At 39.1% G+C, this 14125-nt stretch overlaps 1 protein-coding gene across 3 annotated transcripts in view; it reads right to left on the reverse strand.

Moving 5' to 3' along the window:
• TENM1 (teneurin transmembrane protein 1) overlaps positions 1-14125 on the reverse strand; it is a gene marked incomplete at both ends in the record, with an annotated part of 555572 nt that overhangs the window by 137990 nt on the left and 403457 nt on the right. For all 3 annotated transcript variants that reach the window (XM_080831205.1, XM_080831204.1, XM_080831203.1), the window contains 3 exons: positions 746-1013; positions 3280-3541; positions 9212-9331. In XM_080831205.1, coding sequence (XP_080687331.1) covers positions 746-1013; positions 3280-3541; positions 9212-9331 — 650 coding nt within the window. The remainder of the gene's footprint in view (positions 1-745; positions 1014-3279; positions 3542-9211; positions 9332-14125) is intronic.

Below are 14125 nucleotides of genomic sequence, written 5' to 3' on the forward strand. Positions count from 1 at the left end.
CCTGATGAAATTATGGTAGTGGTAGGCGAGTAGTAGATTATAGTAGTTTTTCTTTCCTTTCTTTTTAAGACATTCTTGCTTGGCAAAATAAAAAGTTGGCAAATCTGTTTCAGTTAATTTTTTTAAATGTCATTTATCTGACAGAATTAAATATCTGAGAACCGTAGGCCCAAAGGACCTCGAAAGGTTCCTACTATCTCTAAGATCTAGGTTTTAAAGTCTTGAAATAACAGCAAATCAAAAGGACTAGGAAGGTGAGATGATTTTTTTTTTTTTTGCATTTAGCCTACTGAAGTAACAAGTTAATGGAGTTTAACTATCTTAGACAGAAGAGATAATAAGAGGAGATGCCTATAAGTTAAAATTTTGTAGTTTCTAAGTGGAAATGACAGTCTAAATGTCAAACCCCAAAACATGGCCTAAAGAACGCCACACCAAAGGTCACAGTTAGAAGGCAATATTCAGCTCTGGAGACAGTTACAAGTCAGATAGTGTGTGACGCCTCTGGTACACAGCCATCCTGAGAGGAGAACTAAACTAGTTTTGAAGCAGAAATCTGTCAAAAGGGAACACTAAATAGGTCCAAAGAAAGTGGTCTGGATGAAAAAATGCCTTAGATCTTTTAAATAAAAGAAAACCATAATGTTCTGGTACATAATTATTCCACATACAAATTAATATGCAAGTAGTATTTTCTGTTTGGTGAACATAATGCTGCTATTTACAAAGAATTAGTTCAACATACCCAAAGCCTCTGCCAGGCCCCAAACCTTCTGTCCATAGATGTCGGTCTTATTCCAAGCAAATGTGTAGATGAGATTAATTGCAGCAGGAAACCACTTCTGTGTGAGCCGTCCTTCCACAGCCACCGTGAGGTGTACTTTTATCATTCCCACCGGAATGGTCGAATGCGTCAGAAGGATCCGGAGCAGGGTTTTATACCCAGGGGTGCGGCTGCTCAGGTAACTCAGCCTCACAAAGCTGGAAGGAATGGGAATCTCCTCCTGTACAACCTGACAGACAAAAAGCCAGATGAGCTCTATCAGTGGTCATGGGTAGAGGAGGACACTGCGTGCTTTCTTGTCTTAGAGACACCTCAAAGGAGAGAGGCTAAAGGGATCCCGCTGACGCCAAGGCAAGAATCCTGGTGAGGCTGTGTGGCCATAGGTTTCGAATTTTGCACTGAATCCACATGGGGACAAGACATCCAAGCAACCCTGAGGACTGTGCTCCTTTTTTCCCTGCCAGGAAAGACTGTGAAAAGAACAGTTTTAGTTTGTCAACAGTGTTCCAAAAATTGCTTAGTAGGAGTTGGAAAAGATCACACTGCTGAATGTCAAGCATTTCAGTGCTATGTGCTGCACTGAGGGGTCTTTTTCTTATATATACATACAGAAAATCTTGTTTGGTGTATTAAGTCATATATCACAAAACCACTGCTATAATCCTTATTCAGGCCAGGCTCTCTAGGAGGAAGGACTCCAGAAACGGGCTCAGCAAAGTGATATTTTATGACAGAGATTATGGTTTCCCTAGAATTAATCTTTACTGATGCCATCAAACTTGTCTTTTTTGGACCTTTGGAATGACCCTAAGGGTCAATTTTTTAATCAAATTTTGCTTACATATTTCTCTGTGCTTTGACCTACCAATAGCTGGGAATAAGTTTTTCCAAGTTGGCACTTGTGACTGAGAAGCAAATAACTCCTATTACCTCCTATGCACATTTTACGCTAAATGCTGGTCCCAGAATGAAACTACCACTTGGCTTCTTTAATTAATTGCTATTGCTTAGTTGTTTATTCGCACAGATGGAGTTAAACAACTAAAAGTGGTCACTAAAACTGAATCCTGTGTTCCATGACTTTGAATTTTCAAAACTCAGCCGAAGAAAGAGCCTATCCAATACTTTTAAGGTGACATGAACAGTGTGGATACTTTGTGCCCTCACTCATTTTTAGCTCAGAACCTTGTTCCTTTTCCAAACAAGTGCACATAGTAGGACAGGTTGTTAGACACATGGTATCTCACATTGTCCAGGATTTCTGATCATTCTTTTTCTGGGGACATAAACTGTTTTTGTCCATTCTTTGCCTGATTTTCCTTCCTTTACATTAGCTTGTTGATACCCAAGCTGTCCAATGGCTTTGTCTTCTTAGACGACGGCAGAAGTATAACAGTGAAGGCCAGTGGGACACTTACCACCTTAGTACATCATTTCCCTATGGAAACATGCAATCCTAGAGGAGTCTGAAAACTTCTGTGCTGAAAGAGACCTGTACTTCCTAATGACAAGTATATAGAGACTGGAGTACCAGTTCAATGCACTCATAAAATATGGTCTTGTTTTTTCTTCCTTTCTAAGGAAAACCAGTGGAAAAGACAGGAGGGGCAACTCACTGGAGTCCTTTTCCTGCACAGCCCTATTTTTGGGGGGAGTCTTTCACAGGTGGTATCCTTTGGGCATTGCTAACAGCTGCTGGGAATGCTATGATGGAAGAAAAACCAATTCAATCTCGAAATGTCCATTTACTTCCTCTTGAGTATACCTCTTGAATTCTGGACCTGTGTGACTTAGGTCCATTTTGGTGGCTTTTGAATTTAACTATCATTAAAATGTTTCTATAACGTGATAAGGAAATTATACTATAGATGTTTGAATGGCTTAATATTGGAATGAAAATATTGAAGGTGCAATGAAGAAAAATTCTCAGGAACTATAAAGTACCAAGGTTCAAAAATACATCTTCCTCTAACCATAAAGCTTGAATACCCAAAAGCAAAGCTTTAAGCAAAACCCATATGCCTGAAAGCCACCTTTACCAAACACAGCTAAACAACAGGCATCCTCATGACTTTTGAGAACAAGACAATGGATACAAACTAGACAATGGAAGAAAACTACATGTCTTAAGGAGCTTTTATTTCAGGACCACAAACTGTCCCACCTCATTGATTATACTGTTATCACTATTGAGCTAGCTAGCTAGCTTTGTTCTTTAGAGCACAGTGTTCATCAGGTCAAGGTTTGGGGTTTAATTCTCATGACAGCTAGTTCATCTTGCTTTGTTCTATGGCCATAGATAGCACCCTATAGCCCTGGCCAATCACTTTGCAAATGTGTGCCAGAGAGATTATATTTGAAGGCTTCTCTTGATAAATGAAGGGCAGCCCATTATGGGACTGGCAGAAGTACCAGGAAAAGGAATCCAGCTATTTTACACCATGAACCACTCCTTGATACTATGATTTCATGCATCCAAAGGCCAATGTACCCACCTGCAGCTCAGGAACAATAGTTCCCCTCTCTGGACAGGACCCTCCAAATGATGTGAGTGGTGAAGGAAGCACAATAGGGTTTGGGCTGATAAAGTTGGAGATGTCACAGGATGGTGGGTCTGATACAACTCTCTGCATGGTTACTTTCTCTACCACAATGAACTGATTCCAAGGCAACCAGAGTGTCCTCTTCTCAGACAGGAAAGGTGATCGATCAAAGATTAAGATGACAGAAATACCACCAATGGCTACGAGGTCAAAGCTGAGAAGGAAAAACAGAAGACAGTTTCAACCAAATGAACAACCAAAATAAAGTTCAAGTTAAAAAATACATAATTTTAGTGCACTTTCTTTCCTTTGGGGCTCAACTCCATCCATTCATATTTCTGTTTTATAAATTCCTTCTAGCTAAATATATGGATGACTTCTTTTCACTATCCAGTAGACTTTTGAGGGAAAACTCAGTATCACCAGTTGATGTTCACCCCAAATTTGTAAACCAATTTTAATACTATCTTAAACAAAATCAGTGCATGTATTTCTGCAAAGCTGTAACTTACCACTTAACATTCAGCAGCATCTTTAATATAATACATTATTCATCCTCAAAAAATTATATGTATATAATATTATATGTATATAATGTAACTCAAGAAAAGTAAAGGGCCAAAAGGTTAACTATCTTGTTCAGAATCACAAACATAGTGTCAAAATCTGGTGGTGTCTTTGAGATGGGATTCGGAGAAAGATAGCAGCAGAGGAAAGCTCTTCAGTGAAATTTGCTTAAACAATACCATGCCTGAACCCTCCACATCTGCCGGCCCACTTCAGCTCCTGATTCTACTTGAAGTCTACATTTAGGATTTCTAGGTCTGTCTAGAATGCCTCTTGGTTTCCTTTTGTAAGACGGCCCGTAATGGACCCTATCCATCTCCGCTGACAACAGCTTCCCTATCTCTGACAAAGCAAGACTACCTCTCCTGTAAGCCAATTCTGTCCATCACTTGATGTGGTATCTGACATTACTCTTGCATTGGAGCATAACAGACTCAGATTTCAGTTCATTCTGCACTATATGATTCTACCTTACTTCTCTTGTAAGCATAATGATGTCTTGGAGATAATGTACTTGAAAGCATTCCAAAAGCATAAGATCCTATGGAAAAGTAAGATAATGATAAATTATTACCATTATATCATAAAAATGGATAAAGGGCAATATGATGCTCCTTAACATTCAAAGCAACTTAAATCCACAAGAGAGAGATGTAAGCAATTCCCTGCATTAAAAGAGATCTTTCTGTAAAACACTTTTTCAATGATAGAATGCCCTAATAGGGAATCAGACTTAATTATGGATAGCTCACCATTCCCTTCATATGACATTTATTATATTTATTATAGTATTGCCAATCATGTCTTGTTGCAGAAATCTTCCAGATAAAGGTAAATGGGCAGTAACAAAGGATGGCTAACACGGTATTTTTTATTGCTATTTTTTTAGTCAAGTGGCTATAGTAATAAAGCAGTTTTCAAAAAGAGGGTCTGAAGGACTACAATACTTATAGAAAATAATCTAGGTTTGAACTAAAAAAAGAAAACCCACATGGCTTATGATTTAAGGCAGAGAGGCTGAATTCATGATAATACAGAAGCAGTTTAAGGTACGTATGGTGGGGAAAACCCTACACTACTTGTCAAGAGACCTCTCCTCTAGTTTATATTCTATGTTGATTTACCTCCATGTCCATGGGCAAGTTTGCTTTGCCCAAACCTTGGCTCTTGTCTCTTTAAAACTGAAGTGCTTATTTATTTGAAAACAAAAATAAATGCGCATGCGCGCGCGCGCGCGCGCACACACACACACACACACACACACACACACACACTATCCAAACAAAAAAACCTATGTACCTGGGAATTATTCTCTATGTCTAGAAAGATTAAGCAGATAGGGCAGGCATCTTGTTTTATAGAAAGAATGGGTTTTGGCTTCATACACCCCTGGGTTCGAATCCCAGCTCGGCCGTGTTAACTTTGTGTCTTTGGGCTAGTTATTTAACCTCCATGAATTTCTGTTTCCTCATTAGTAAAATGGGGCTAATATGATCACTCAGCTGCTACTGCTAAAGAGTAAATAAGAGAAAGACTTAAGGTTCAAGGACTCAACAAATGTTAACTTTCTTCTCAAATCGGATCCTTGGCCTTATTACATTTATAGATGTATCCTTGTGTAGTCCAAATGAATGGTAGGCCAGCTTCTGATTATCTATAGAAGAAGGTACCGATTTTTAAATTCTTCTGGGAACTTTCCCTAGGTTTCCTGTGATGGTTTACTTTTATCTGTCAATGTGGCGGGGCTACAGTACCCAGTTATTCAGACACTAATCTAGGTGTTGCTGTGGAGGCATTCTGTAGATGTAGTTAGTATCTACACTTAGTTGATCTTAAGTGAAGGAGATTACCCTTGATAATGTGGGAGTGCCTCATACAATTAGTTGCAAGACCTTAAGAGGAAAACTGAAGTTTCTCTGAGGAAGAAGGAATTGTTTCAAAACTGCTGAGGTAGCATCAACTCCTTCCGAAGAGACTGCAGTTTACCAGTCTCTACAGGTTTGAGCTTGCCAACCTCACAATCACATAAGCCAATTTCTTGAAATCTCTTTTTCTCTCTCTTATGTATACATTTGTATGTATGTATGTACACACATATACACACACAGGTTCTGCTTTTCTGAAGAAACTTGACAGATTTTTTTCCTCTTCCAACCTACGTGGTATATACAGTAAGCACGGTCAGGCTGACTCAATTGCCACAGAGGTGGATGTGGCTCTGTGGCCAAAATTCCATCTAATCATTCCAATGCCAAATTGCATGTTCCCTGGATCATTAATTCTTTGGGATTTCCCCCACCACAAATGATCTCCATTGGCATGGGTCATTAAGAACAAGTTATGAAGTCATATGATAGTGAATACAAAAGACCCAAGGGAGAGGACCTATTCATTTGGAGACTTGTCGATCCATAATAACTCAAACCAGTCCTAACTGTGGATGGAAGACTATTGAGGCCAAAGCAAAATGCTTATTTCTGCCTTACAGTATCCATAAATCCATGAACTCTTGACTTGAGGGGAATCAGAGGGAACTCCCCATTTCATTTTCCAAAGTCTTCCAAAGTTCCGGAGACCTTTTAGTGCTTCTCAAGAATGTTCTAAGGTCAGCATTTCACCTATTGTGCTTATCACTAGCTGAACTATAATATAAAAAAGTTCTCTTTCAAAACTTTCCTGAGCACCTGTTATATAATCTGAGTTGAAGGTGGCTAATCATAGAAGATAAGAGCCAGGTTACTTGGGTTCAAATTCTGGGCTTGACCCTTATTAGCTGTGTTAATTTGGATATGTTTTCTCATCTGCCAAATGGGGAAGATGATAATAATGTTTCCTATCCCATAAGCTGTTGGGACGATGACACAGATCAACACTTATGAAAATGCCTGGCATACAGTAGACACTCATACATATTCATTTTTCCTTTAGAATTGCCTTTTTCTTCTATTCTGCTACTTTGGCCTCTCCCATTCGGCATGTCTTAATGTCTTCTTCCTTTTAGAGGGCTCCTTCTTCCACTGACATCCTTCCTTCTGCTTTTTATACATCACTTTGGTCCCATGACCTAGACTTTTCTTGCTTCTCTAGGGAAAGTTGTCAATTAACTTGTGCAAATGGATGATAATGGGGGTAATTAGTTCTACATCCCACACAACATATTTGCATTTAACGGGACTTTTAGAGTCAACAGCTTAACCCAAAGCAGTGATGCCACTGGCGGGAACTACAGGCAAGGGGGCAGATAGGTTGGACTGAGATTTGGAGACAGAGGGCCCCTTACAGCATCTTACCTATCACTCTCTGTCTACTGGGTATTTAAATGCTAATCTCAGCCTTTCTAGAATCCTTTTGCGCTACGGTATAGCTTCTTTACTATACTCTGCTTTTGAAATGTACGTACTACTCAGTCTGAGAGAGCAAAAAGCAGAGACATATAAATGGAAACTCCCATCACACTGTCACTTTATGTCCAGGAGATGACAGTGGGACAGTCTGCTTGGCATTTGGGGCACAGATTTTGAATGCTTACACCCTTTGTGGAGCCTGAGGGGAGAGTTATTGCCAGAGGGGACTCTGGCTGTATCTGTCATCTACATAAACCTAGTTCTCACAGAGAACTCAGCAGACGAGGGTATTGGCATTTTACTCTAAACAAAAAACACAAAAATGATGACAAAAATTGTTCCTCTTTAATGTTGTCAGTAAACTGGAAACAGAAATTTTTAGATTTTTTAGACCTTGTTTCTTTTAAGCTCTTTTGTAAATATCAAATAATTCACTGAAACCTTTCTACACATGCTAAAAAAAAAAACCACCTTAAAGGCCTGTGAGTTCTCCAAGAGAGGTCAAATGTCTCTGAGGGCATATTCTAGTTAAAGAAATAGTCCATTTTAAAATTTCTGGTACATGGTTGAACATGCTGGCAAGGCAGAGGCCACTTCTGTGTACTAGTCACTGGTAAGGGAACTACCAAAATTTTATCATTCAATCTAATTGGGAGAAAGGTCCCTTTGAATTAGTAGAGAGTTCCAATTATGGACTATTTAAAAGGAAATGCACTTTTTGTTGCATATATACATATATATGCAGTAGATATGTGTGTGTGTGTGTGTGTATTCAGACTATCTGTACCCAGAGTAGTTTTGCTGAGCTTATTCTAATATATAGATGGCTAGTTAATAATTAGCAACATAATTTACATACAGATCATTCATATGATTTACTGATGTCTTAGAAACAGTTTTCTTAAGTATGTTAAACTTTTCCTTATTAGGTTTTTAAATTAATTTTTATAATCATTTTCTTGACAGGCAGTTGAAAAAAATAAATTCAGTATAGCCTAGGTTGAACAATTAACAATTCTGAAGTGGTTAGGATTAATAAGGTTTGATTGTAGGTTCTTGAAATAAGATGGTCTTTCACACTGTGATAAACTTCCAAGCCAACATCTCTTTATGTGATTCCTGAAGCAGCTTGTCATGAGTAGTTCATTTTTAAGAGTAGCCATCTGGAGACTAGGGCACCCCAAGGCCATCATTACCATGTTCCTGAGAGTCATAAATAGGTACCTTTAAGCTGGACACATGGGCCTATTGACTCAAATATTCTGAACAAATGTCTACCTAAATGATAGACAAAATGTCAACCTAAATGATAAACAGAAATGTTTTTGTGAGCAAATCCTTTTCTGGGATGAAAAGGTTTTACTTAGTGGTCTTGCTTCCCGGGTTTCAGAGAACCTGAGAACCCCTTAGAGAGTAGCCTGGTGGTTGGTGTTGAGGTTAAATCACTACAGTTATACAGACAGCACAGGGAATTGGTTAGGCTGACTGTGCTTGTCAATCAGTTGCAGCCACTAGTTAAAATAGGCCGTCTACGAAGGACACATTAAAAATAAATATCTTAATGAGGCTGAATTCTGTACTTCTGGAAGAAACCTTTTGGATGTCTTCATTTCTAAAATATTTTGAGGCTGCCATTGAAGGATGGGCCAAGTGTTCCATGGCTCCCTCTTTCTGATCTGCATCATCACGCTGAATTTTGAAGTCAGATTGATAAATGGAATTGGATGAAGTCTAGGAAACTTTCCAAATGGCTAGGGTTTCAAGAAGACTTGGGTAATAGTGTACAGTTATAAGAGAAGAGAAATTTCGTTTGATTTCGTTGGGGAATAGAGGAAATACATATCACCAGTGACTTTCTGAAATACAAGTAGAAGGAAGATGGGCTTACAAACACTGTATCATCTAAGCCATTTGACTTATAGCCAGAAGTCAGTATTTGGCCCCCACAATGATTAGAAGCAATACTGACGTACCTTCCATCTTGCCGGCTGATGGTAAACCCATAATCACTGTGGTGCAAGAAACTAACATTCACCCCTACTAGAGGGGTTCCATCTATGGCCACCACTTGGCCTCGAATCACACAAGCACGCCTGCAACACAAGATCAAAGGCAAATATAAAGGCACGTTGAAACTAGATTCCCGAAGCCGAGATGGAGACACTTGGAAAAGCATAGTCAAGTATAACAGAGAAAACAATAATTTCACCAATCCAGTAGTAACTACTAATAACATTTTGAGGATGGCATGTATATCATTTTTATTCATCAAAATTGGGATTATACTCAGTATAGATCTGCATCCTGATATTTTAAAAAGTATATAATTAACATTGTCCAATGTAATCAGAAATTCCATAATGTATCATTTTGTGATTATACAATATAGCCTTAAAATAGCATTCCTTAACTTTAATCCATTCCTAATTTTAGGACATTTCATAGTTTCTTAACTTTTCCAGCACTAAATATCTTATTATTCCTTGGGAGATAGTCCTTGTCCTTGTGGAAGAATATTTTTCTTTTATTAAACTTATAACTCATTACATTAGTTAATACGTAAGTATATAGCACATGTGACTAAAGTCTCTGCTCACCACCTCCCTCTCCCAGTTGTTGGGTCTTTTCCTCTGAGGTAATCAGCAACATCATTTTGTTGTGTGCATTTTCCATGCATTTATATACACAGGTGTGAACATTTTTAAGGCTCTTGATACATATTGCCAAACTGCCTTTTTGGAAAAACAATTTTTTTTAAAAAGCAGACTTATTTGGATAAATTTTAAGAGTTAGTCTGCAAAAGAGACATGGTCCTTGGCTATAGTATTCTGTTTCTCCTGCCTAATTGAAATAAAATATCAGGCAATTTTCCCTTTAAACAAAGGAATTTTAACCTTGCCAAAAAAAATGGGATTCTATTAAACTAGCCCCTAAACTGGGCTGTCTCCCAGACATAGTCCACTAAAATGTGTATACTTTCAACTCTTCTAAAATGTGTATACTTTCAACTCTAGTCTGACCAAGTTTTAACAAATTTTAGGAGCTTGGCAGTTAAGAAGAGGGCCCGGGAACAAATTCCAAGCAAAGATTTTTTACTGTTCTGCCATTACTAGGGACAGCAGGGGTTTGGGGGCAGTTTTTTCACCACTTGTGGAGGGGGGAGTCCAATCCTAGTTTTGGTAGCCATGAGCTTGAAAATGTGCATTTTATACCTGGAGCTGGTAGTGTTTAGGAAGGTTGAGCAAGGTTAGTGATTTTTTTCCTAGGGAGTTAATGTCATTTTTTTTACCAAGTGGGATTCAGTAGATCCAGGGAATCTTTTTTTTTTTTTAAGATTTTTTAAATTTATTTATTTATCAGAGAGAGAGAGAGAGAGAGACAGAGAGAGAGAGTGAGCACTGGCAGACGGAGGTAGAGGGAGAAGCAGGCTCCCTGCCGAGCAAGGAGCCCGATGTGGGACTCGATCCCAGGACGCTGGGATCATGACCTGAGCCAAAGGCAGCTGCTTAACCAACTGAGCCACCCAGGCGAATCTTAATCTTGGATTAAAGATGGCCATGTTATTTGGGCAAACATGACTTTTCGAACTAACCATGATAATTCCACCCTGGCAAGATACCTTCTTCAAACAGAATTAGCAAGTTGAGGCAACATATCTAAAGGCTCATGGCCACTAGTTCATTTGAGAGAGAGAGGAAAATAATCTCTGAAAAATAGAAAGACAGTTGCCAGCCAAAGTTTGTTTTGTATGTTATAGCCAATAAACTCCACACTAAGTTCTGTCACACAAAATCAGAGGAGTTGGATATGTTATGCTAATAGGATTTATCCTGCATTACCTAAGGCCTTCCCCCCAAACTAACTACAAGCCATTAAGTACTATCCAAAAGTAAGCTAGAATAACTGTTGCTATTGGTGGATGGAGCTCAGACAAACAACTCGAGTTTTGACATAGATCAGTGGCTTTCTTCTTTCCAATGAGCTGTACACTTCATGAGTTCTGTAAATCATGGTTCTGAATGATATGCAAATGGCATACTGGCACTTGCTTTGCCTTCTCTGATTCTCCCAGTCTCTTTTGGGGGAGATTTTGAAAGTTTGAGATTTTGAAATCCCATTTGTTCTAATAGAGAAGACATTTATTTGAAAGTCAATGAGTTCTGGATTTTGAACTAATCCTGACAGATCTGGTCCCAGGTTCTAAGTCCAATGTAACAAGAAATGAAAATGAAAGGATGTCTCTGGTTTTATACAGTAACCTTTTGAAGGTCTTTATAAAACAAAATTTGACAAGCAGGGTATAGATGAGTAGAAGCGAACTGAGAAAATCTCCTGCGAACTATTTAGGGATAGAAGCTCAAAGGGCTGAGAAGAGGTACTGGGAAACCAGTTAAACATGGCTTCCTGAGCCTCAAGTGCTGACTGCTTTTTGAGGGGCAGGGGAATAACTCCAAACCTACCAAGGCTCTACCAGTTAACAAGGTGGCCTTTGCAACAATAAAGCCTACCTAGGCGGCTGCTGAATCCCTTTGGGCAAGACAATTCCGCACTTACTCATTTTATTTGTTCATATTACTCTAGACATTGTGTCTTCCCACAGCTATGCTAGGCTCAATTATTTTTGTTTTTATTTTGTCAAGCCTAGTTGGCATTATTTGCTCATATTTTATGACAGACGCAGACCTGTCTCTTCTCTTGCTGCTCTTTTATTTTCTATACAGTTTATATTTATGAAGGATCCAGGCTAGTGAGTGAAAGTCTCATAAAAGTCATCATTATTCTGTGCATTTCTCTTATATTCCTCTCTTCCTTCATTCTGTATCTCATTCTGAGTAGACTTGTCTTTTGACTCTTCTGCTCTTTAATATTCCTCATATTTTATGAAGCACACAGATTTGTGTGATAACGACTCATCAAAGTCATCATTATTCAAGACATTGTCTACCTGTTCTTCTTCTCATTCATTTCACTCTTCATCATTCATAAATAATGCGCAGACTTGTCTTTCAACTACTCTATTTTCAAATTTCTCATGTTTTATGATGCACGCCAACTTATGGCATATGATAAAACCCCATAAAACTTATTATTCTACATTTATCAGCATTGAGCTCTCTTTGTAATGTATGAGGCCTTAAATGTTCTAAGATTCCCTGTATCTTGCCGTATTTGCTCCCATTATTTACACACTCCATGTCATCTATTTTTCACAAGAATAACTCTCAGTTCCTTTCATTCCTGGATCACTAGTACTTACTGTAATATTTGACCAACATCAGTCACCCTGTGTCAGTGGAAGTTGTCTAAATTTCAGGACAGTATTAAAGTTTTCTAATTTTCAGTAATCTTGATTGGCACTGCATGCAGAAGTCTAGGGAAAACATCTTCCTAGGCAAACTCTCCATTTCAGAAAGAAAGCTCTTGAGGCCACTTGCTTCCTGAGGCTACTCCTGCTCCAGGTGACCCCGAGGGAGCCTTCATATATACTCCTGCAAGTATGGTGTACTGTGTGCCACTTTGCTTAGCTCAACTGCCATTTTGTGCACTACTGGCTTCTAAATTCAATTATTCATAATTGTGGATGGTAGCCTGGTATGTGCTTTATTTTTCTGGAGTCACACAGTCACTGAAATGTAGTCTCTCCTCCTGCCTTTACATTGTCTGTTTGGGTTGTGCTTCTTACATCCAAGGCAGCCTATATAATTCATCTTTTTCCTAGTTTAGGTCCTTGTTGAAGGAGTGAGCTCGGTATGGCGGGGGTCTGTCTTTGGTAGTGCCAATCCAAGCCCACTTTCTGGGCTTTTCATCATTCCCATTGTGGTTCTTCCCTGTTTCCTCGCCCAGAGAGTCCCCAGTGTCCTCAAATCACCATCTAAAGGAAGTATTCATACCTGGCCTGTCCTTGGGCCATCTTGGGGAAACATCTTGAATTCTTAAATTTTTGCCACATCAAACTACCCTCATTCTGAGTTCCAATCCTTCAAGGACCTGTCTTTTTCTGAAACTTTTTCTAATTAAATATATGGGACTCTCCTGAGCCTTTCAAATGAGCTAAAAGAAGGCTACTGTCTGGACTGTCATGAAGCTGGCCCTGCGCATGTGTACGGCAGGTGTGCACCCTGTGTGACTGTCTTTGGTGTTGGTTGTGTGTGTCTGTTACTGTACCCTCAAAGGCAGGTACTGCATGATTTCTATCTTTGCTTGGTGCTCACTCTTCTTTGATTCACAGACATGGTTGGGATGCTTTCCTTCCTTGAACCTAAAAAACAAGAACCTCTCCCTGCTGTTCTGGGTTAGAGCAAGAGAACTTGAACTCAGATGGACCTGACCAATGTGACTTTAGAAACACATATGGGGATAGATCACCCCTAACAAGTGTCTCTTTTCCCGTTCTCTGGAGAATACAGGCTGCTGCCAAGCTGTCTACTTGCTGTCACTATGCTAAAGCAGCAACCCCAAAGGAATTGCTTCTCCCTTTAACTAAATGCTGAATCCTGTAGGTGTTTGGAGCTTGGTCTGAAGAGCAGGGCACCCTGGTAAATGCAAATCAGAATGTACTTCATCCGAGCCTTATTTAACTAACAAGCTGCTTGTTAGACTGTTCTGATGCAAAAGGTCTAAATCATTCTGTATTTGCTATTTTCATGGCACAGTCAAATTATCCCTAGCCTTCTCTCTTGGTTCCATTCTACTCTTTTCTTGTTTGTTGTCTTTTGTCTTCACTGTCAAATTTCCAATATTCATTCAATACCTCAGGCAAAAACATTAACCTCAAGCACAAGAGCTGGTCTGAAAAACAACACTGAAAACTAAATTGCTGAAAGAAGATGTAATTTACTGCACTGTGTTTCTGATTAAAATCTTTCGCAAGGAAAATGAGGCCCAGG

This window comes from Martes martes, assembly GCF_963455335.1.
Source record: "Martes martes genome assembly, chromosome: X".
Taxonomy (NCBI): Eukaryota; Metazoa; Chordata; class Mammalia; order Carnivora; family Mustelidae; genus Martes; species Martes martes.